The sequence below is a fragment of the Ascaphus truei genome, chromosome 4, assembly GCF_040206685.1.
Source record: "Ascaphus truei isolate aAscTru1 chromosome 4, aAscTru1.hap1, whole genome shotgun sequence".
Lineage (NCBI taxonomy): Eukaryota > Metazoa > Chordata > Amphibia > Anura > Ascaphidae > Ascaphus > Ascaphus truei.
The window spans coordinates 74,555,414-74,581,010 of NC_134486.1; the positions used below are offsets into that span (position 1 = coordinate 74,555,414).

Genomic DNA, 25,597 nt, shown 5'->3' on the forward strand with positions numbered 1-25,597 from the left:
ATGTAATGACTTTGTATTGTATTGTATGTCTTTATTTATATAGCGCCATTAATGTACATAGCGCTTCACAGTAGTAATACATGTGGTAATCAAAGAAATAACAGATAATATAAATAACAGGTCATGGGAATAAGTGCTTTAGACATAAACGTAACATTAAGGAAGAGGAGTCCCTGCCCCGAGGAGCTTACAGTCTAATTGGTAGGTAGGGAGAACGTACAGAGACAGTAGGAGGGAGTTCTGGTAAGTGCGTCTGCAGGGGGCCAAGCTTTATGTATCATGTTATGTATCAATATTCACAGTGCTATTCATATGCTTCTTTAAACAAGTGTGTCTTAAGGTGGGTCTTAAAGGTGGATAGAGAGGGTGCTTGTCGGGTACTGAGGGGAAGGGCATTCCAGAGGTGTGGGGCAGTCAGCGAAAGAGGTTTAAGACGGGAGAGGGCTTTAGATACAAAGGGGGTAGAAAGAAGACATCCTTGAGCAGAACGCATGAGTCAGGATGGTGCATAGCGAGAAATTAGGGCTGAGATGTAAGGAGGGGCAGAAGAGTGTAAAGCTTTAAAAGTGAGGAGAAGAATGGAGATGCGGGATTTGATCGGAAGCCAGGAGAGGGATTTCAGGAGGGGAGATGCTGAGACAGATCTAGGAAAGAGTCGAGTGATTCTGGTAGCAGCATTTAGGATAGATTGTAGGGGAGACAGGTGAGAGGCAGGAAGGCCGGACAGCAGGAGGTTATAGTAATCAAGACGGGAGAGAATGAGGGCCTGAGTCAGAGTTTTAGCAGTCGAGCAACAGAGGAAAGGGCGTATCTTTGTTATATTGCGGAGGAAAAAGCGACAGGTTTTAGAAATGTTTTGAATGTGAGGGGCGAATGTGAGAGAGGAGTCGAGTGTGACCCCTAGGCAGCGTGCTTGGGCTACTGGGTGAATGATCGTAGTTCCAACAGTAATGTGGAAGGTGGTAGTAGGGCCAGGTTTGGGAGGAAGTATGAGGAGCTCTGTTTTAGCCATGTTGAGTTTAAGGCGGCGGAGGGCCATCCAGGATGATATAGCAGAGAGACATTCAGAAACTTTGGTTTGTACAGCAGGTGTAAGGTCGGGTGTTGAAAAGTATATTTGTGTGTCGTCAGCATAGAGGTGATATTTAAACCCAAAATATGTTACTAGGTCACCTAGAGAGAGTGTGTACAGAGAAAAGAGAAGAGGTCCCAGGACAGAGCCCTGGGGTACCCCCACAGAGAGATCAATAGAGAAGGAGGAGGTGTTAGCAGAAGAGACACTGAAAGTACGATGGGAGAGGTAGGATGAGATCCAGGATAGAGCTTTGTTCCGAATACCAAGAGTATGGAGAATATGAAGGAGAAGAGGGTGGTCCACGGTGTCAAATGCTGCAGAGAGGTCGAGTAATATGAGCAGAGTGTAATGACCTCTATCTTTGGCAGCATGGAGGTCGTCAGTTATTTTAGTGAGGGCTGTTTCCGTGGAGTGAGCAGTGCGGAAGCCAGATTGTAGAGGGTCTAGGAGAGAATAGGTGTTGAGAAAATGGAGCAAGCGAGAGAATACAAGACGTTCAAGGAGTTTAGAGGCAAAAGGCAGGAGGGAGACAGGTCGATAGTTTGAAAGACAGGTAGGGTCAAGCTTGCTGTTTTTGAGTAATGGTATGACTGTTGCATGTTTGAAGGAGGATGGAAAGGTTCCAGAGCAGAGGGAGGAGTTAAAAATGTGTGTGAGCATAGGGATTATAGTAGGAGCAAGAGGTTTTAGGAGATGGGAGGGAATGGGGTCAAGAGGGCAAGTGGTAGAGGGAGAAGAGGCGATCAACAGCGACACATCCTCCTCTGAGACAGTGGGAAAAGAGTCAAGGAAGGCAGGAGGAGAGTTAGGAAGAGGTGTAGGATGGGAGGAAGAAACAGAGGGGATGTTCTGCCGTATGGATTCCACCTTTTCCTTAAAATAGTCAGCAAAGTCCTGAGCAGAGATGGAGGAAGGAGAGGCAGCTGAGGGTGGTTTGAGTAGAGTATCAAAGACAGAGAACAGTCGGCGTGGGTTAGACTTTTGCATGTTGATTAGTGCAGAAAAGTAGGCTTGTTTAGCTTGCGAGAGGGCAGAGTTGAAACAGGATAGCATAAATTTGTAGTGAAGGAAGTCTGCGAGAGTGTGAGACTTCCTCAAGAGGCGTTCAGAGGAACGAGTGGAGGAACGCAGCACGTGTGTGTGTGGGAATTTAGCCAGGGTCTAGGGTTAGAAGGGCGATTGCGGCAGAGAGAAAGCGGGGCATGTAGATCAAGAGACGAGGACAAGACAGAGTTGTAGTTCCTGACCAGGTTGTCGGGGTCTGTAGCAGAGCTGAGAGAGGAGAGGGAGGAGCATAAAGTGGACTCAAATGACTTCTTCCTTTCCTGATGCTCTGTCTCACACCTGCTTTCCGTGGTATGGAATCCCTCATGACAAGGGTGACAATAATATTTACAAGGATGATCTATCAAATTGATGGAACTCCATATATTATACGCAATGTATTGACCCAAAATATACAGTACCATTTTCTTCTGACAAACATTGTAAATGATAGACGTTTATCCAGCTGTATTCCGGACTGGTGAGTTGACATATACAAATGTTATCAAGTAATATCACACCAAGATATGTAATAATTACCAGTGAAAAAAAGTATGCAATACAAAATTTAATACAAAACAGCCCAACAGAAAATCGAAAATCTCCAACCCCCCGTCCTTCTTGGTTATCCTCTCTCCTCTTTCTCTCTGTATTCTTCCTCTCTGTTCTTATTACCCTGCACCATAGTATATAAATCACCCTGTTGGAACCGAGTCGCCAACAGTAACTGTACTAAAGTAGATTTTGTGTCTAATCATCTGCAATTTAAGCATAACGAGAATATAAGTACATAGCTAAGAGTGTTTGTATGATTATTTTATAGTATTTCATTGATATTATTCCTACTAAATGTATAAGAATGTTTGCTCGGTAATTTTGTTGAAGCTCAGATGTCTGTGATTTGTATTATGCGGAAAACTAATAAAAACTATTTGAAATAAAAAAAATAAAAGTATTAAGAAGTATGAGATGGTGCTATCCAGAAGTGCCTGGCTCATCCTTCCTAGAATATCCATCCAACGTGTGTGTGTGTGTGTGTGTGTGTGTGTGTGTGTGTGTATTTATCTATCTAGATCTTGCCCGTTGCTGATATTTAATGTTTGTGTTTTTGAAGATCTAACCAATATAAATGTTATGTTTTTATAATTTATATACAAAAAAATACACTATTTTCTGCCATTTAAATGAGGAAGAGAAGCTCGTCGGCATGCTGTCATTATTACGTAATGTGTTGCATTAGTTAAATTTCACAAATTACCAAGGTCCTGATAAGGGCAGAAATCATGGGAAAAATTGAAACCATTTCTAAGGTTATTGCAACACACTAGAGTGACTCCCTGTCTCATGATGAGTTCATAGTGCAGATGGAACAGGAAGCCAGAAAGGAAACAAACCACAGCCCTGTCAATGACCTTCTGAACGAGGTACTGTAGTTCTCACACCTGATGCTTTCCTCCATCTCTTTTAGCAATACAACAGGCTGAGCTGCTGCTTCCTGTCTACTTTCTTTGCATTACATGTCAGTCCAGTCTGTCAGTGTGTCAGCAATTCGCCTAGTTCTCTGCTGCCTGGGAGATTTCAAGTAGTATTTAAAGGCGTACTCCCCCAGGTGACACCATGACAACATGCAGTTGCATGCCTTCTCCCTCTGAATAGGATACTGACAGCATAAATACTTATGAAATGTGCAGTCGCATAATACCTGGTCTACTATGATTATGATGTTTTACAATTTAAGTTCTCGTAAGGTAGCTTTGTAAATTCTAACCCAGAAAGCACAATATAAAATAACACAGGCGTTCGAATACACCCTTCTTTGCTTAGAAACAAATGCTGCAGTTGTTCAAAATCATATTTGTATAAAATGATATTGTTTTTTTCCTCATTTTTTTTAACGGCAAAGTTTTGACATCAACATTTCAGTTACGTGCTAAAGTTGAAACGGAGAATGCACGTACTTTTCCTCCCCTCCCCCCCCCCCGAAAAAATCATTTTTGGATACAGTTACTATACTGAAACGTCGTCTTTTAAGCTGATCATATGTAGCTATTTATTGAAAGGGATTAGTGTTTGGGCAAACCTATTTCCTGCAGAACATTCCTGCTGGGTATCCAGCTGATTAGGTTTCCACTAATTGTTTTACTCTGGGAGCAATAATAAATTTGCACTTCATACAACTAAATCTACTATTCACTAGTGACAATTAAAAGGTAGACTAATTTTTGTTGGTAAGTAATGACACATCTGCTACTGTAGGAGTAAGTACATACGTCATTGCGACGTCTAAGTGCTTACAGTATGCAAGGACTCTTGATATAGGTGTAACCCCCTTTCCCTATGCCTAGGGGAAACCGCGGGCTTTACGCATGCTGCTAGTAGCTGTACACTCACAGGAGACCTGAGCCTCCGCTTCTGGGAGCCTGGGGTGAGCTCTCTCTTTTAGTGCAGCGCCTCCACCTATGAGGGATCCCAGTGTTGGCGGGATGACTCCTCATAGGAACCAATACAAACTAATAATAATATCACACCATATATGTGTAGCATAGCCTCCGGCCGCTACTTATTTTCCTTGGCCCTACCAGTGTAAGTCCTGTTAGGTGCAGGCAGTGGATGGGTTAATTCCTTCAGAAAGGCCTTGTGTGCTATTGCAGCCTTGGATACATTTGATGTATCCAGAAAGTATCAGCCTGACGGGTGGATACTGGTTGGGTCACATGCTGGATGTGATGGCCTGTCAGTATCCAGACCTGCACTGTTATAGGGCAGAGTTACAAACACAATCCAAGGGTATAAATACTGGTACTTTCCCAAAAGTGGGTGTGTCTCTTTCCTCCCTCTGTGGAGTGAGCAACAACTTCCATGGTTTCCCAAGGAGACTCGAGGAGTACCATGCAGGCGGAAACTTGGGTGGGCCTCAAGCCTTGAAGTTGCCTTCTTTGGGGAAGCAAAAAATGTACCTGCTGTGTAAGATCTTGAACACTGCAATAAATACCAAGGAACCAGATACCCGTGTGATTCACTGTCTTGGGCTAAAGAAAGGTGTCCGTCTGGGCCATCCTTCTGTCCAGAGGATCCAAGCTGACTGGAGTCGCTGCAACCAATGAACAAAGGTACCTTGTGAACCTATCCTGATGATTCCCCACACCACCGCGGAAGTGCCCAGCCCTCCTGTTACCTCACAGGTATACACCACAGCAAATATGGAGTAGCAGACCTAATCTCACTTAGGGTGGGGGTAAAGGGGCTATATATATATATATATCTATATCTATATCTCATCTTTACTACACACAGTATAATGCAACAGCACAATAATATCACACCCTGCGTAGTCCCTATCTGGGGCCTCCCCTACAATACTGCACTATAGCTGACTCGGGGCCTAGGGGGCAAGGTCTGGCCTAGTCCAGGAAGCTGACTGCTCCCTGGACACTACCTTCCTCCTTGCTGGTCTCCGTCAGGACTGACAAAGTCACCTTGACCCAGCAGTGGATATCCTGCTTCACAAGGGCTGAAACAGCCCATGTGTGCTATCTGCCCCCTCCCCCTGTGTCATTTTTTGTTCACAATACAAACTTGTTTACCTGACTTACCCGAGGGCTATCCCCTGATTACGTGTGAAAACGGTATCGTATTGCTTATTTATCTTTTATGGGATAAGCACCTACCTGTATGGACTTTACCAGTGGAGTGCCGGCTTCCACGTGTGTGTGTGTGTGTGTGTGTGTGTATATAATATTACATACGTACATACATACTTGAAAACTGTAAAGCAGACGGGGGGGTGGGGTTGGTCTAATTGAGTTTTGAGTTGAGTTTTTTGTGTCCGGAGAGGTAATCAATATTACAGTGACTGCGTTTTATTTTGGAGCCTTCCATCTTTTACCCAAACAGAATACGGATCCTCTTCAGTTTCGAGCCCTACCACAGATTTCCTAGGCCCGGATCTACAAAAAGATTCTAAGCTTTACAACACCTTTACTCCCATTCATGTGAGTGGGAGCTGAGGTGTGCTAATCAACTTTTTGTAGCTATTGGCCCTAGTGTCACCGGAGCGCAGGACAGAGTGATCAGTTTGAACCAAGGCAGATTTTGAGGAGAGATGTTGGAACACAGGAAGCCTCAACTCATAGATTTCATTTAGCAGGCAATATGGGTAGTGGATAGTATCCAAACGAAAAAGAACCTACATGCAGAGTAGTGATCCACAGATCTGTATAGTTCAACAACATGCATTTAAAAAAGACTGCAACTGTGTAATTTTAAAACCATGCAACAGAGGGTACCTAGTGTCAGAGCCTTAAAAAGTTTGGGGGAGTTTTTTTTTTTTTAGCGTTACTGCTGGACTAGTTAGTGATTTCAGCCCAGTTACTTTCCAGTCCTAGCAAGAAGTTAGGAGGACTTTAATTTCACTTGTTTTTTGTTGTGTAGAAAATGTTAATTCAAATTCCATTTTTATGGTTCCAAGTCTATCCTTGAGTTTAAAGGCTTTTTAGTAGAAGTGAGCTAGTTATATCTAGAAAAGTGGAGAAGCTCGAAACATTGACCTTTAAATATACTTCTGTTACCAAGAATCAAGAACATCTAGGAATCTGTTAAGGAACTTGTATATTTTCATCCTTCGTCCTGTAAAGATACTTCTTCTCATGTCCTTGTCACAGACTAGATGCTTTTCCAGAACCATGAACAAGCAATGGCTATTTCCGTTGCTGTAGCAAAGTCCTTCATCGTACAGGTCTCCCCAATGAGTCGAAAAATGAGTAGGTGCTTCACGGTCTGTACTTCACCACATTCGCATGTATTTGTGTCGTTTTGAGTAGCCCCATTTGATCATGTTAGTCTTTCATCTGCCAGTTTGGATGCGCAGGCGGTTCAGGCATTGCTATCAGTCCCTCAGGGAAGGTACTCCTGGTGTTCCAGGTTTGTTTAAGTATTTAAGTACATCACACTGCGCATGGTCTTCCATTCCATAACCTGAGTCGAGCATTGCAAGCTATTTTATCCAAAGCCACGATCAAAGGCATTTGGTCACTCCTGTGTGACTACTGTATATAGAGAATGCCCTGGGTCTTCCACTGCTGTGATCTTCCCATTTGACTTGCTACCTTTCTCATATCAAATGAAGCAATGGTAGCCAGTAAATACAGGCTGTCTCTTTGGTGTTGGCTTTACACATCTTGTTATTCCGAGACCTCTGCAGGTTAGAACAGCCTCTAGTTTCTTGGCATGGCAGGATCGTTCACACTTTGAAAAGTAAAGATACTGATACACAGGGAAATGGGGACTAATGATTGCTGATTATACTGCAGAACAATATGTGGCTACTGCTGTAAGGTGCTGTGTGGTTAGTGAACTTTCTTTCATACCATTGCTTTTTTCCCCCTCTCGTTCCTATTCCCATTTGTGCATCCTCGGTCTCCACTGGCCAGCTACCAATCTTAGAAACCGGTGACGGGCAAGAGACATTTGCCCCACATATTCTGACCATTTTTCTTATTGCTGCAAAATCCAACTCATCTGAGTCTGTCAACCTCCAGCTTTAAAGCATGACTTGGTATCCTGGTGTTTGTCACTGCAATACGTTAGCAGTACTAGAACACTTAAATTGGCAATCCCCGTATTGCTGGCCAAAATACAACCTTTTGGAAGGAGTGAAACAATATTAAGTGGCTTCATTAAATCTAACTGTTCTAAAAGCAAATAGGCTATATGACTGCTTTTTGTTTTGTGGGAATTTTTATTTGATTTCTTAAGGGCCTCTAAATGGAAGAAGGTGGTGTTTGTTAAGCAAGTGTTATCTTTACCCTTATCTCACACTGTCTCAATCGGAGAACCAATAAAGAGAAGGGAAGGACAGAGATCATTTTCCCTGTGCAATTCCTTTTTGAAAACACACCGACATCACACACAGGGGAATAGCAAGAAGAAATTAAATTCCTCCCAAGGCTCAGCTCACCATGTTTACAACCGAACTTTTAGAATGATTCATAAATACTCTAAGGTGTTAGAATTTGATAAAAAAAAGTAAATTGCTCAAATGTAACCCCCTAAATTGTCACTGTGGTTAGTTCACTTTGAGATTGCCCCTTTAAATCCCAAGAGAAAACAGTCTACCTTTTTTGTTTCCTACGGAAAACTAAATAACAGATTTACCATAATCTGTGGGAGCTATACTGAGATGAAGAATAAACCCCTTCCATTTGGACAGTCTTTTATTTGTCTATCAAGCATAAATTCATTTGTCATACTGATGGTCTCTTAGTAAGTAAGGGAAACATGCCGTAAATATCCGGTATTAGGATAATAATATTGTTTCAAATATACTTGTAATGAAATCCGTACGGTGGAAACCATTGTGTAAGGCAGAGGTGTGCAAACTGGGGGGCGCAAGATTTTCTGGGGGAGAGTGACAACGTTGCCATGGCAACCAGGTGTCACATGACATTGTGACTGTTTCACAGGTGACCAGTACTTTTTCACACCTTTTACCTACTGGGAGCATTCACTTTGCAAAACAAGGTAGACATACAGATATTACACAAAATACAGAGAATATACACTTACTGGGGGACTGGGGAAGAAACTAGCCTAACTAGGTGCAGGGCGCCTGGTTCAGAAGGCTTACCCTGTCCGCTCCTGGCCCCGTACCTTACTCCAGGAAGATACAAGCCTCTATACCTTAACAGCGAGCAAAGTGGAAAGTAGAACTTGGCCGCAAAATGCAGGACTTGGTCTCAGCTAGGCAGGCTTCTCCGGCTAAAAACGAAGCTGGTTGCTCTGCCATTTGCAACAGAGCAATTTTGAAAAGCCCGCCAGCACCTCACTGACCTAAGCCTGAAATCGTCTGGTCCTCTGATCGGCCAGTACCCTTACATAGAACACAGAGGTCTATGTCTAACATGGAGAAGGGGGTGGCGACCAATCAGAGGACAGATCGTAACTCAGCCAGCCAATCAGAATAGGGGCTCGTCTGGCTGCTCATGTCAGAGTAGGGGGTGCGTCGAGCTGGCTCACATAGTCAGATGAGCGGGAAATACGAATTTGCCAATGGGGTTCGCGCCTACGAGCACCGGCTTCCTCCAGCCAACCCATTGGCCTCCGCTGGGCAGGCTCAACCAGGTCTTGCAGTCCAAGTGTCTTCCCTGTGGGAAGTCTTTGTTCTCTACACCCAGTACTCCGTCCTTCCCCGCTCACCAAACTGTTCCGACACCTCTGGACATCCTTTCTCCCCTTTGATCCGCGATCTCTATACAGACATCCCGGCACCTATGTAAATGCCCGGGCTGGCTGTATAGAGATTAATACACACAGTATAAAACATATTACACTGTTTTATTAAACTTATACCTTTGGAAAACCTTATACTTATGGGGGAAATGGGTCTGGGATACCTGGGGTCGAAAACCAGGATTCTGGGGGACACTGTAACCCCGGTGTAATTCACCTTGCGAACCCGCAGATCCTGCTTGCATGTCGGGGAGAATTACGGGACAACCGGTATTAACAAATTGATCCTAAAAGGATCAAGAGAAGACCTTCCAAAGATGCACTCTATGATAATATAAGTACTGATATATGGTTTGTTCAGCCAGCTTATGTTTTCTCTGGAGTAGGGTCTGTTTAAAATTCAAAACAATAAAATTTTATTACATCAAAAAATTTATATATGTGACTTAGTGAAAAATAAAAATATCTTAAAAACCCCTGTATCGGAGTAGTAGAAGTTCTCTTTGGTATAGAGATTTTGGGCAAATTAGGAAATATTTTAACCATGTAGGTTTTTGGCCCAATTTCTACTGCGACATCCAAATTGGTATTATATCCAATTATATTTACCAGAAAAATTCTAGAAAAACATATAATAAGTTAACTGTTTGTAATACTAGATACAAGACTCCATATCTCTAGTTGTAAGTCCAGATGATTATACCATAAATATTCTATTTTGACACAAGCTGATTTCACAGACAAGGCATGTTACCACATAAATTGGTGTCGTGTTTATATGTGTCTAGATATATGGTAGGAATAGAGACATATGGAATCCCAAGCGTCTGGGCAAATATTGCAAAGATCCTGCCTGAGTGGGTCAGGATTATCTATTGCAGATAAGCCTATTGACGAATAAGTAGCATCTCCAATTTGAAGATATTTCTTGCTTATAGGAGATTATGCATTGTATATATTCATAAGTATGTTATACAATATGTTGTAACTCCAAGGTAGGACGTTATTGTTCTTCCTCGGCGGGTCAGAATAAACAGTGGCTTGTAACACAATGTTGTAGTCGCTTAGTATCTCTTAGGCTAAGGCCCCGCTCCCAGAGTCAGCGCACCTGCGCTGCTGACAGGCGGTGCGCTGAGATACACAGACCGCGATCTGCGGTCTGTAGGGAGCGGGAGCCGGAGCTGGAGGTGGGCGGGAGGTGGGAGGTTTGACAGGGAGGGGGGGCGTGGCTTGAGCGGAGGGACCCGCTACTCTCCCCCCCCCCTCCCTCCACGGACTCGGGCTGGAGCTGGAAGGTAAGTTTAAACACACACACGCAGGCACTCATTCATACACGCGCACACGCGCACACACACACACAGGCAGGCACTCACGCACTCATACACACACACACGCGCGCACACACAGGCAGGCACTCACGCACTCATACACACACACACACACAGACAGAGGCAGGCACTCGGGCACACACACACACAGACAGGCACTCACGCACTCAGACACATACACACACAGACAGAGGCAGGCACTCGGGCACACACACACACAGACAGGCACTCACGCACTCAGACACATACACACACAGACAGGCACGCACTCAGACACACACACAGAGAAAGGCACTCACCTGCTTTCACTCCACACTCCTCCCCGCTCCCCGAAGCCTCTCCTCCTCCCGCAGCCTCCCCTCCCCATTGGCTCACAGCCACACACGTCACGCGTCAAAGCTAGAAAACACCATTCTCTGGTGTCTCCAGCGGCTGACGCGCTACAGCGTGTAGTGCTCTGTGCAGCCAGTGGGGACCGGGACCGGCTCGCGAGGATTCCCCTGCTGGTGGGGAACTCGCGACCCGCCGCCCGCGCCAACGAGCGCAGCGGGACCGAGGCCTTAGTCTCTCGGTAGTTCATACATGCTTTGCGTCACAATAAATTTTAGTCATAGTAAAAGCAGATTGGTGAATACACACCATAAAGACATTTCAAATCCAGTATCTCAAAGAAATACCATAGTATGTTATACCAATGTTTCTGCTTCACAGATATAAGACAATACTATCAGATTCTATGCAGGACACACACAGAAAATATCCATCAAATTATGGCTGTGTCTGAATCTAAAGTATGTTGTCATCTGTTATGTGGCAATGCATGCTGTATAGGAGAGCGCTACTTATAACAAACAGTTTAGCTAGTCTGCCTCGGCGGGTCAGAGTATTCAAAGCTTCATGATACAAGCCGTGTTTCCGGGTATGGGTACAGGGGGGGGCGCTCCCTCTGCGGTCGAGTGAAAGTTGGATCCCGGCACTAGGAGGTAGAGGAGGGAGCGTGGGGCCTCCGGAGGTGTGGGGCCCAAGGCGGCTGCCTTGCCCTGTTTTGTGTGTCCATTCATCTAAATCCTCTCATAAATTCGGCGGTATAATGTTGTCTTCTTTGCTGCAAGTAGTGTCTTAATATACAGTAGAGCTTGCTAGAAAACCAATGTGACGTTTAATGATTGTCCATATTAGCAGCTTCCTTTTATAAGTCATGCATTTACTTTTCTCAATCTGTGTTTGCCAGCTGAACCAATCTGCTTTCCTCTTACAGGGCTGTCTCATTTTAAGTGACGAGTTGAACCACACCTCTTTGGTACTTGGCGCCAGACTTTCAGGAGCTACCATTCGAATTTTCAAACACAATAGTAAGTGTCTGATGTACAATGCATATTGCATCCAGTACGTCAGTGTTTATTATTAGAGATGTGCAAACCTTTCGTATGCCTAAGCGAAGTTTGTGAATATCACCATTTTTAGCCCGGCAAAAAAAAGTGCTCTTCTATCCAAACATTCGCAATAAGTTCACTTAACGCTAAAAAGTCAATGGGCACGGCCTGTTTGATTTAATTTTTGATGACTTTTTTACTTTCGAAATTCAATAACTCTTTATTTTATTTTTTAAAGGATGTTAAAAAGTTGCAGGTCTTCTAATTACACCACTTTTAAAGTTGTACTCCCTGGACCTTCCGAAGATACCTACATAGGGGCTGCCGGTAGCCGCTCTGCTCGGTTACCAGCGTTCATGTTGTGGAGTCGTTTCAAAGCTCCCTCGCTCCGCAGGCCAACAGGAAGCTGTGACGTCATCAGGTTCGGCTTCCTATCGAACAGTGTGACGCGGGAGCTTTAAACGTTCGAGCGGCTACCGGCACCAACTATGGAGGTTTCTCCAGAAGCAGGTGGGCCACGGAGCTGAAATTAATGGGGTTCAGCTCTGGAGACCCCCTGCTTCAATTCTGGGTAAAAAATATATTTTTTTTTTTTTTAAACGTGCTTGGATTGCTCCTTTTTAAAACGTGAAATAGCAAAATGTTATCAATTTTGGCCATTTTTTCTAGAACTTTTGATTTGAGAAGTTTTCGCTGGTTTTGCAAACTTTTAGACACCACTCGAAACTGTGGCAAAGCGATTCTCAGAAGGATTGCACATCTCTATTCATTATTACTTGTGGAGAGCAAATGCAAGAAAGAACTTTGTGTAAGAGTATCAAACAATGTATGTAAGGATTTCTCAATCCAAACCCTAGTGAGTATGTGACAGTGATATTATAGGCGCAATTGCCCCAAAAGTCAATCTTAAAAATATATGAAAATTATATATAAACTCAAACCCTCCGGTGGGACCTGTTTTCACGGGTTCCAGAACAGAAGAATGATTCTTACGAAATCCAGGGGGAGCATGGGGAAGAGAAGAAACCGGCGACACAGAAAATATAAGTGCAGACGTAGGAACACAGTGGCAATGTAGAAGTTGTATTCTTGGCTCTATGCCCAGCCTACTCACAGGAAAGAAGTTATCACAAGGCGTTGAGGGATAAAATCCCACGAATAAATAAGTGCGTCTCCTCCAATGTCACAGCGATAGGTGTGTACTCCAACCGATGTAAAAAAGATAAGAAGGACTACATAGCACAGATCAATTATATTAAAGGAAATCTTTATAGTAAAATATAGAAAACGCACTTACAATAGTGCCAATAAAAACTGGCATGTATCACTTAACAGGTGAACCACAGAACATATATATATAGCAACTGTAAATATTACTGTATGCTCATTTGCATGTCTTAGACAGGTCTGCAACCCTGTCTTTCCCCATTATCGCCCAGCACACAGCGCTTCCACTGCAGGAAGGGATTCTGGGAAATGACATGCAAATGAGCACACAATGTGTCACCTTTTTGTCTGAAAAACCATTGTTACATGGAGCCCATAAAAGCTAATGCTCGCTGTTAACACAGCTTTAAAGAACAGCATGGGAATCAGATGCAAAGCCAGAGAAACCATTCACAGACATGTTTCAACCTTAATGGTTATCATCAGTGTTGGTTGTACTGCTGGCTTTGCAATTTTCAAGACTGTAGGGTTGCTGGGGATAATGGTGAAAGGCAGGGTTGCAGACCTGCCTAAGACATGTGTATTATAGCAAAATTGAAGCAAATAGTGTCCATTTCATCTCGTGTCTTCATGCGTCAATGTATTGAGCATTTTTTGCCCCATATGCGTCAGCTTGCGATTTGGGAAATGTCAAGATGTGCCTATAATGAGATGTATGAAGCTGCGTCTCTGTGCATCACTTTCTCCCTTTCTCCATGCATTAAAACATTCGACACAACTGTTTCAAATAATGGTGCCATGCACCAAAACACACTTTCTTTGCTCAAAAATGACCTTAAAGTTGCAGACCAAGCCATATCCTACATGTTTTTTTTATTTTTTTTATTAAATAAATCAGTTTAGTATTATGGGACATTATTTGTAGCATATTTGTTTTGTTTGGTTTTTAACCCCCGTGAAGGGCATTTTTTATGTATTATGTAAGGAGCATTTTTTGTTTCTATTGGAACCATTTACAATTCACCATTCACATCCCCTTCCTCTTCTGAAAAAGGTTCTGGCACACCCCTTTTTTGAGCTCTGCCCTCTCTAGCAGTGAACCAATTGTATCTAGTGACTGCCTGGTCACATGATCTCCCCCACAGAGCTTTGCATCTTTGGTCCTCTTCTGCTGCACTGACAGCCATTTAGAGAGCCCCAAGCCGAATCTTCGCCCATCGGCAATTTAGCCAATTACTTATTGTGTGGATTATATTGATGCACATATTAAGGGGGGGGGCACCTTGGACTCCTGCTTTAACACAGAGCCCCCATCATTTCTTACACATTTCCCAAATGTACGTGCTTCGTCAGTTCTCAAAAAGAAGAGGGATATTTATTTTTGAATACACTTTTTCTTTAAAGAAATGTGAGCTGCACCTTGGACAATGAGTTTGTAAATAAACTAGTGGTATTCCGTACCGTCTACTACAGGAGTTACATAGTTACATAGTAGATGAGGTTGAAAAAAGATGTACGTCCATCAAGTTCAACCTATGCTAAATTTAGGCAACAGATACTTTATCCTATATCTATACTTACTTATTGATCCAGAGGAAGGCAAACAAAAAACCCCATTAAGGGGAAAAATTAATTCCTTCCTGACTCCAAGAATTGGCAATCGGATTAATCCCTGGATCAACATCCTTCCCATGTATACTTATTTGGCATATCCCTGTATACCTTTCCCATCTAAAAAGATGTCCAACCTTTTTTTGAACAAATCTATTGTATCTGCCATCACAGTCTCCATGGGTAATGAATTCCACATTTTAACTGCCCTTACTGTAAAGAAACCTTTCCTTTGTTGCTGGTGAAATTTCCTTTCCTCCAACCTTAAGGGATGGCCCCGAGTCCTTTGTACTGCCCGTGGGATGAATAGTTCTTTTGAAAGCTCCTTGTATTGTACCTGAATATATTTGTATATAGTTATCATATCCCCTCTTAGATGCCTCTTTTCTAATGTAAATAAATCTAATTTAGCTAGCCTCTCCTCATAAGTTAGAATGTCCATCCCCTTTATTAATTTGGTGGCTCTTCTCTGCACTCTCTCTAGTTCCATAATGTCTTTTCTTAGGATTGGTGCCCAAAATTGTACTCCATATTCAAGGTGTGGTCTTACTAATGCTTTGTAAAGGGGCATAATTATGTTTACTTCCCTTCCATCCATTGCCCGTTTGATACAAGATAAGATCTTGTTTGCCTTTGCAGCTACTGCATGACATTGGGCACTATTGCTAAGCCTGCTGTCTACAAGCACTCCTAAATCCTTCTCCATCAAGGATTCCCCCAATATATCTCCATTTAATTTGTAAGTCGCCTTTTTATTCTTGCATCCCAAATGCATAACCTTACATTTATCTGTATTAAACCTCATTTGCCATTTACCTGCCCACGTTTCCAGTCTCTCCAAGTCCTTCTGAAGAGAAATTACATCCTGCTCTGATTCTATTACCTTACACAATTTAGTATCATCATCAAAGATGGAGACTTTGCTCTTGATCCCAACCTCAAGGTCATTAATAAACAAGTTAAAAAGCAGGCGTCCCAGTTCCGATCCTTGAGGTACTCCACTCACGACTTTAGCCCAACCTGAAAAAGTTCCATTTATGACAACCCTCTGTTGTCTGTCCTTTAACCAGTTTTCAATCCAGGTGCATATATTATTACTGAGTCCAATTTTCTTTATTTTGTACACCAACCTCTTGTGTGAAACCGTATCAAAAGCCTTTGCAAAATCTAAGTAGACCACATCAACTGCATTACCCTGGTCTAAATTCCTACTTACCTCCTCAAAGAAACAAATAAGGTTAGTTTGGCAAGATCTATCCTTCATAAATCCATGCTGACTATTACTAATAATTTTGTTTTCCATTAGATATTCCTGAATATTATCCCGTATTAAACCTTCAAGTAGTTTCCCTACTATTGAAGTCAGGCTTACAGGTCTGTAATTCCCCGGGTGTGATCTAGCTCCCTTTTTAAATATAGGCACCACATCTGCTTTACGCCAATCTTGTGGTACTGAGCCTGTGGAAATGGAGTCCTTGAATATTAAATATAATGGTTTTGCTATTACTGAGCTTAACTCCTTGAGAACTCTTGGATGTATGCCATCGGGGCCAGGTGCCTTATTAACTTCAATTTTTTCAAGTCGCTTATGAACTTCTTCCTCAGTTAACCAATTGTTCATTAATATGGAGGTTGTGGCTTCCTCCTGTGGCGCTACTATTGAACTTGATTCTTCCCTGGTAAACAAAGAGGCAAACAATTTGTTTAATACCTCTGCTTTTTCCTTATCTCCAATAATCTGCCTACCCATCTCACACTGAAAGGGTCCTATATTTTCTTTTCTCATTTTTTTGTTATTAAGGTACTTAAAGAACTTTTTAGGGTTGACCTTACTTTCTATTGCAATCCTTTTTTTCATTATCCATTTTTGCTAATTTGATTGCCCTTTTGCAATTTTTGTTACATTCCTTATAATTCTGATACGATGTCTCTGTCCCTTCTGACTTAAAGAATCTAAACGCCTTCCTCTTCTTGTCCATTTCCTCCACTACCTGTTTATTTTGCCACATTGGTTTTGACGTATTTCTTTTATTCTTATTACCCAAGGGTATACACTGATAAGTGTGCTTTTCTAACAATGTTTTAAAGACTGCCCATTTATCTTCTACATTTTTCCCTGCAAAAACATCATCCCATTGTATTACTACTAGATTAGACCTCAGTTTATTAAAATCTGCCTTTCTAAAGTTTAAAGTCTTTGTTGAACCCAATTAATCTGTTTTTTGATCATTTATTTCAAATGAGACCATGTTATGATCACTGTTACCCAAATGTTCCAGGACTTGAATATTTGTTATTACTTCTACATTGTTTGATATGACCAAATCCAGAACTGCCCCTTTCCTGGTTGGTTCCTCAATAATTTGGGTCATATAATTATCTTTAAGCACCCCCAAAAACCTGTTTCCTTTTGTTGTAACGCTAATCTCATTGCCCCAGTCTATGTCTGGATAATTAAAATCCCCCATTATGCAAACATGACCCAGTTTTGATGCCTTCTCCATTTGCAAAAGTATTTTAGCTTCCTCAATCTCACAGATATTTGGTGGTTTATAGCATATTCCCACAAACATTTTCTTTATACTTTTACCTCCACTGCTAATTTCTATCCACAAGGTCTCTACATTTTCATCATTCCTTTCATAGACATCATCCCTTATAATAGGTTTTAGATCCGGTTTAACATATAAACATACTCCACCTCCCCTTCTATTTGTTCGATCCTTCCGAAAAAGAGAATAACCATCTAAATTAACTGTCCAGTCATGAGTTTCATCCCACCATGTTTCATTAATGCCTATGATGTCATACTGCTCCCTTGTAGCTATTAATTCAAGCTCCCCCATTTTATCTGTCAGGCTTCTTGCATTAGCAAGCATGCATTTAAGTTTTTTTTTCAGCCTGTACTATTATCTTATCTGCTCCTTCCTTTCTGCTCCCACTTGGTTTAGTCTTTAGATGTTTTCTAGTATTATCTCTATTTACTATGGGTATCTCACTGCTCGTCAAACTTGCACTTGCCCTCCTTCTACCTCCATACAACCTTGTATCCTCCTCTACTCCATTTAGTTAATTATCTGTTTCATTCCCTTCCCCCCTCCATCCTAGTTTAAAATCTCCTCCAACCTTTTTAGCATTCTCCCCCCTAGCACAGAAGATCCCTCTTCATTGAGGTGCAATCCGTCCCTAGAATATAGATGGCACCTCTCAGAAAAGGAGTCCCAGTGCTCTAAGAACCCAAGCCCCTCCTTCCTGCACCACTTTCTTAGCCATGCATTAACCTCCCTGATCTCTGACTGTCTCCCTGCGGTAGCGCATGGCACTGGTAGTATTTCAGAAAATAATACCTTGGAGGTCCTTGGCTTAAGCTTTTGGCCTAGATCCCTGTAATCATTTTTTAGGACCCTCCATCTTTCTCTAACTTTGTCATTGGTGCCAACATGTACCAAGACCGCCGGGTCAATCCCAGCCCCCCCCCCCAACAATCTGTCTACCCGATCCGCAATGTGCCGAACCCGAGCACCCGGGAGACAACAAACTGTTCGGTTCATGCGGTCCCGGCAACAGATTGCCCTATCTACCTTCCTAATAATGGAGTCCCCTACCACCAAAATCTTTCTTTGTATCTGAGCATCCTGGGTCCCCACTGTGCTGGAGGAACTATTCCCCTGGCTGCTAGAGGAATTAGTCTCCCCCAGCCTTGCCATTTCTGCCCCAACATTCCCAATATCTTCACTCAACATGGCAAATCTATTGGGATGTGTCAGCTCAGAAACAGCCTGCCTCTCCCTATTGCCCCTGCTTCCCCTTCTAACTGTCACCCAGCTACCTACCTGCTCCTCACTAACAGCCACTAAGCTACCTACCTGCTCCTCACTAACAGCGCCACCATCTGCACCACTAGTCGAAGCAAGGGCCTGCTCCGTTAGCTCTAATTCCCTTTCAAGATTGCCAATGTCCCTCAATATTGCAAGTTGCCTCTTCAGATCAGCAATCTCTGAGTCTAAAGAGACCACCCGCTCACACTTTTCACAGCGGTATGCTCCTTGGAACAGCTGCTCCAAGTGCACATACATGTGGCAAGATGTGCATTGAGTGGCATTTTCAATCCTGCTCATTCTAGCAACTATGAAGTTTAGAAGTACTAACAGTAAACTGTACTTCAATAACTATACCTTGTTTAACCGCTTCCTTGTTCAAACTGCTTCTGGTTCTAACTGCACACACTTTAACCAACCAGCACTTCCCTTTACTTCTGGTTCTAACTGCACACACTTTAACCAACCAGCACTTCAATCAACCACACAGATCAACTCCAGTCCTTTAGACCCCCCGATAGATCAGGTTTTTGGGATATCCCTGCTTCAGCACAGGTGGCTCAATCAGTGGCTCAGCAGGGAGTGATTGAGCCACCTGTGCTGAAGCAGAGATATCCCAAAAACCTGGGGGGTGGTGGGGTCTTGAGGGTTGGAGTTCAGAACCCCTGCCCTACTACCATTCCACTGTGAATGTTTTTACAGTTCCAATGTATGTATTTATATTATTAGGACGTATGCAAGCCTCGTTTTGTCGGACAGTAGCCAATTTCCCAGAGATGATGTTGTATGAAAGCATGGTCTCATTTGGATGGATATAAGAGAACAAGTGTGCCATACGGCAACCATAGCAATAAAGCATTCCAGCGAAAGTCGATGATTCACATGCGATAACCTTATTTGCAATGTAGTACATTCACTAAATACCCTGTAGTTAAAAATTGATAATTATAATGCGGGTGCGTTTTAAGCAAACACCTAGCCCTTTTACAATCGCTGTATAAACATCATGTTGGGTTACCGGTATCGGAGATGGACTTTATACCTGGTTGAAAATCCTTGTGCCATTGATCTCTAATCCCCAACTTCTCACTAGGTGTTAAAGTTTTCACTGCTGGGGATGGATGACGACAATGAACTGTTAAATTGTTTTTTTTTTTTTTTTTTTAAGTTATATTCTTTTATGGGTTTTTGTCCGGTACAAACAAACATAGTATCTCTTTCTTTTGAACTTGTATACTGTCACAAGGGCCTGCAAAATATGCAATGCAGTCATTTTTTAGGTTCCTCTGGCAGCAACGTAGTTAAGAAGTATGTTGATCAGATATTCAGATATTACCTGAAAAATACATCATTTCTTCTCTCTCCTGTATGCAAATTCCCTGATCTCGGTGCACTTTGGGGAGGATTAAGAGATTTGCCTTCATTATTCCTGCTGAGGTGGCTGAATTCACATAGCCATTATGCTCAGAGGTTTTCTTAAATTGTGTGGTTAATTCAGCACATTAATCTCCTCCCGAGTGGCAATTCGTGCAATTCACCTTGCAGAGGTCATGTTATTAAAGTAAAATCTCTGTAGTGCAAATCTGTATTTTTTTTTAATGTTAACCCGTCTATAAACATTTCACCTGATTGATTAGTTAATCTCAATTAGTTCAACATGGCTCTATTTCGTTTTAATAATGCCTCCTTTAATGTATCTCGTATATCTGTAATGCATGTTGTGCCCATCCTAACTTTTTAAACTCTGTGTGATACTCCGCATGTGGCAGTGCGTTCCAGGGACTCACATTGTGCCCTTTTGAGATGCAGCATAATTTACTTGTTTCACAAATATTTATTTTCTCTGCTCTTTGTTTTTTGAATTCTGCTCATAGACTTCACTGTGAAATTCAAATGCTATTTTTGTTGTATTGTAAAATAATATTTCTTCTATGACAGTAAAGACCAACTGGTAAGCTCCTCCCTTTTGCTGAGCAGTAAAGTAGACGCTTTTCCCCCAGATAAGGCACCTCCTTTCTTCCACAATGTCCCTACGCAGTGTGGTTTGTTAGTGGGGGCTTACCTGTGTGCATTTTGCATGTCTGCTGTACTATTCTTGGGTGTCAGATGTCCCCAGTGACCTGGTGTGCAAGAGACCCAATCTGAGAAACCCATAGAAGTAGGGCTGCAGTCAGTGGGCCACCATATGGTGGATGACCAGACTCGTGGCCAACCATGCTAGGCATGGGGGTGCACCATATGCAGGGGCTTCAGGGAAATGCCCCGTGGTAGGCAGACCTACATACCCCCCTGCTTCACATTTGGGATGTGCCAAATAGGCCTGGGAGTCTATATTATTATGCTTTGGGGTGCGCAGTGACCTCAGCAGCCTGTTGATATTGAATTATTACACGGAAGACTCTGAGCATCATGGTGAAGTCTGAACAAGTTTTTCCTCCAGTAGCCTCTTCAGGACATGCACCGTGTGTATGTTTGTGTGGGGTTTTTGTTTTGTCCTTTTTAAAATTGTTCTTGCTATTACAATGTCTAAGGCTAGCTGCATAGTAGGGGCACTCGCACTCACGACAGTCACGTGTTCCTGTACTTGCAGAGATCCATGGCCTGCAGGGTTGTGCGATGGGGGGCATGCCGGGGGGGCGTGAGCAGTTCGCCTTCATTGGCTGAACCGCTCACGTGACAAGGGCATCGCACGACAAAGACAAAAAAGTTTGTGTCCACACACATCACTCCTACCCATGCTCACATGTGCGCGCACGCGTGCAGTGTGGGCGCTTCAATTTACATTGTTTTGATCGCGCGACCAGCATGGACGCGGCCTAAAGCCCCTTCTGTGAAGACTATTCAGAAAACTGAAGCATATGGAAAGGCTAATAAAATCCCCAAATTTGGTGTGTGGAGCACGTGACAAGAAGTTGAATAATAAAAGTGGTGTTCAAGAAGCTGCAGCCTTTGGACCAATTACCAGATATCATTTTTTGAGACCAAGTCTGCCTTCGCAGTGACTGCACACGCTCGAGCGCTCTAGCTAGCAGCAGGCACCAGAAGTGCCGGGTCACACTACTAGAGAGCGCGCTCCTACCATACAGTCCTGAGAGCGAGCAGGCTTTTGGGGGGGGGGGGGACAGAAGGGTTCCGTGGTCTGAGAGGAACCCCTGAGACTGCTTCAAAGAGCCCCAGGAACCCTGGTTGGGAATCACTGTCTTACTGTGTGTGGACATCAGTGGCAATTTTAATTAATCATTCACTTCCAGAAAACAATTACAGAATTTAAAAACGTGACTTTGCTAAAAATATCAACCACATGACTTCGCATTGATTAAAAAGAATGGAAATGTTTATTTTTTATTTTTTTATTTTTAGGGTGAATAGGAAGGATTGCTGCTTTAAGTTTAACTACACAAGAATGAGTTACGCAGCATTTAAAAAACCAAAATTAATAGTACTGTAACAGCCATTTTTAAAAGAATCAAAATAAATGTGTTTTCATTGATGTTTCTCAACAGAAAACCAATGTGTAGTTTCACAGTAAATGACCAAAGTGTGCGTGATTAGAATTATAATTGAAATTTTACAAGGAAATGTTTTTCGACCAAACAGGTGAAACCTGGCATTTTAGGGCTCCTCAGAATAAGAAAAAAAAGATTAATTTGGTCGTTGATTTCACAAATAAATATAAACCATATAATTTTGGTTGTTGGAGGAACCGATTTAATAGGAGTTTCTGTTGTTTTTAGCCTTTTACTGAGATTAGGATAACTTGCGTAGTTTCACTAGAAGCAACCGCCATGTTATGCTTTGCTGGTACAAATACAGGTTTGCCTTAAACATATGCATGTGCTTATAATTTATGTATTTTTAATACGAAATTCGGATCAATCTTGATATGTTTTTTCGATCCCTTTACAAAAAATTCTATAAGTATTAATGCCATTGTAGCTCTGAGTCACTCAAGGGAGCAACTCTTGTGTCAGGATTTGTCACTGATAACCACACTTGTCTTGCATTCCGTTGGAACACTTTTGACTTTCCAATAAACCAGCCATTAGGACGACACCAATTATCAAACCAAACTCCTGCAATTACAAATGACTATGCATTCATAATTATAAAATCTGTAGAAAAATTATAGGATTGCTATACCAATTGCTGAAAAAGCCTGGCTTTAATCTACTACTTTTTGCCACAAGACCTTGGATGAAACACTTATATATGTTGAATATGAACGTGCTCACTCGCTATACCAATATTTGTGACATTTTGATTATATATACTGTGGGGACAATTTACATGGCAAATGCTATGACTGTTAGCTTGCAAGAAACATGCATTGTAAGCTGCCCCCCCTATGTAACATAAAACTATCATGGCATATTACATGATGCCAAGAAACATATCCATTCAACAGAGATACCAGAAGTGTGTAATATGTTATACTGCATTGCACAGTTTTTAACTTTGCTGGCCTAAATCTGCCACGCCATATAACCTTACTTACATTATGAAGCCACTGGTAAAACTACTAGAACATGTGTTACATGGCAGAGTATTTTGACTTCATTCGAACGTGTGTGTATGTTCTTAACTAAATACACAACTCCGTGCTCCTCCCTTGACTGAGTATGCAGCTAGGAAAATAATTGGCCTTACATTTATAGAAAACAAATGCACAAATCCTGCACTCCTCCCAAATGGCAAGACAATTTGGGTGGAGCGCAGGATGTGTGTGTGTGCTTATTAATTAGGCTTTAACTTTTAATTATCCTGCTGAGTTACACCAGAATAGGTTACTTTGTTATTGGATCGCCTTGTACTGTACAGCTCTTTATGTTGACTTTTAGCACCATCTAGTGGTTTCTACCCTACATATACTCAGACATCATAAATGTTAAAAACACAGTGATATATTAACATTCCTTATTTCTTCTTCTTTTGCCTATTTACATTGTTTATTTTGTTTCTAACTATCCATGGTGTATCAGGCATTTTGTGTGCACCAAAATATGTTTACACAAGTCAACAAAATGCACTTGCTACAGTATAAATGAAAACTGACTGTGCCCGGGCACTTCTATCAATTTCAAACTGTTCTCAATCTATTTTACATTGCTAGGAAATATTTGTTCCAAGAACCCCTAATTAATAAATCTTATTGTCTACTACTCCAACTATTGATAACAAAACTGTTTGAGCGATACCAGGCAGTATAGTGTCCTGAAACAAAAGGTGAAACTGGGGCGCTCCCTACTGAATGTGGCGTATAAAAATAGAACGCCTGTGGGCTAGTGTGAAACCAAGGGAAAGAAAAATATACTGGCCCTCGTTGTATTTCTGCAGTTGGACCGAGGAGAAGATGAAGCCCGGGATCTTCTTATAGCGGCAAAAGAAATGTTGTGGTGGTCAACGCAAGATGTTGAACTCAAAAGATAAAAGATAATAAAATACACGGAATTAGTGCATGCTTTTGATAGACATAATTGGTCTAAAGGTGCAGAGGGGAGGAGAAGGTAGAATGGAGGGGGGAGGGGGGGTTGGGGACAATAGGTGAAGAGCAATTGGTGATACTAAATATAAAATATTAGAAACATTAAAACATATGTTTCAATGACTCACACGGCCTAATGTGAGACTCCACCCTCAGAGAAGAATGAAATAGGTGGAATAATTCCTCTATAATCGAGGAATACTACAGAAAAGAAAAACTCACACGGCCTTGTGTGAGCCCCTTCCCTCAGTGAATGATGTCATCAGTCTGATAGGAATCAGTAACGTCTTTTCTTTTTTCAAATTCTCCCAATAGAGGCAATGCGTGAATAGCTCCTCTCCCAGGTGCCCATATGCCAAGAAATGGGCAAAGCCTGGATTAGTGGCAAATAAAGGTTTATTACATCAATAAAATATAAAAACTGTATGACACAAAATGAACAAACAGCCCAGTGTCAGCCGTAGGTCTGTCCGGCAGACCCTTTCCTTCCAGTTGCATTCCCGCTAGCGCGTCCGACAGCGGGACCGAGAGGGAGGATCTTTTCCGGAAGTCCGGCGGCTGCCTGGGTCACTCACACAATGAGCTCCGGCAGGGAACTACGCGTTTCGCAAATGATGCTTCGTCAGGTTCATTGTGTGAGAGACCCAGGCAGCCGCCGGACTTCCGGAAAAGATCCTCCCTCTCGGTCCCGCTGTCGGACGCGCTAGCGGGAATGCAACTGGAAGGAAAGGGTCTGCCGGACAGACCTACGGCTGACACTGGGCTGTTAGTGCATGTTTTTGATACAAAATGAACAAATTCCGTGTATTTTATTATCTTTTATCTTTTGAGTTCAACATCTTGCGCTGACCACCACAACATTTCTAGTATAGTGTCCTGAGTTTGTGGGGGGAACATACCATTAATAAGGCTCCAAACTGCTCCACGTGTGTACAGACCTCATGGGTGGTATAGCGGGTAATTATAGTACAGACCTCATGGGTGGTATAGCGGGTAATTATAGTACAGACCTCATGGGTGGTATAGCGGGTAATTATAGTACAGACCTCATGGGTGGTATAGCGGGTAATTATAGTACAGACCTCATGGGTGGTATAGCGGGTAATTATAGTACAGACCTCATGGGTGGTATAGCGGGTAATTATAGTGCAGACCTCATGGGTGGTATAGCGGGTAATTATAGTACAGATGCAACGGCCGTTATCGGACCATTTCTCAGGTTAAATCACGCACCTTAGTGCATGGTGATCCGAGATTGTCCGCTGCAGACTAAATGGACCCCCTGCTTCCCAAGATACAGGCCCCGTTATGGGGTGCCGGTATCTCCTGCAATGTTAAAATCCCACGGCCACGTGACCCACAGGATTTTAACATGGCCGGGATACCGGCACCCCATAACAGGGCCTGTAACTCGGGAAGTAGGGGATCACAGACCTGAAATCAATGCGGTTCAGCTCTGGAGACCCCCTGCT

General features: G+C 42.6%; 1 protein-coding gene across 2 annotated transcripts in view; it reads left to right on the forward strand.

Moving 5' to 3' along the window:
* The window catches only part of SPTLC3 (serine palmitoyltransferase long chain base subunit 3), a 129,620-nt gene that overhangs the window by 42,110 nt on the left and 61,913 nt on the right, over nt 1-25,597 (forward strand). For both annotated transcript variants that reach the window (XM_075596051.1, XM_075596050.1), the window contains exon 6: nt 11,933-12,026. In XM_075596051.1, coding sequence (XP_075452166.1) covers nt 11,933-12,026 — 94 coding nt within the window. The remainder of the gene's footprint in view (nt 1-11,932; nt 12,027-25,597) is intronic.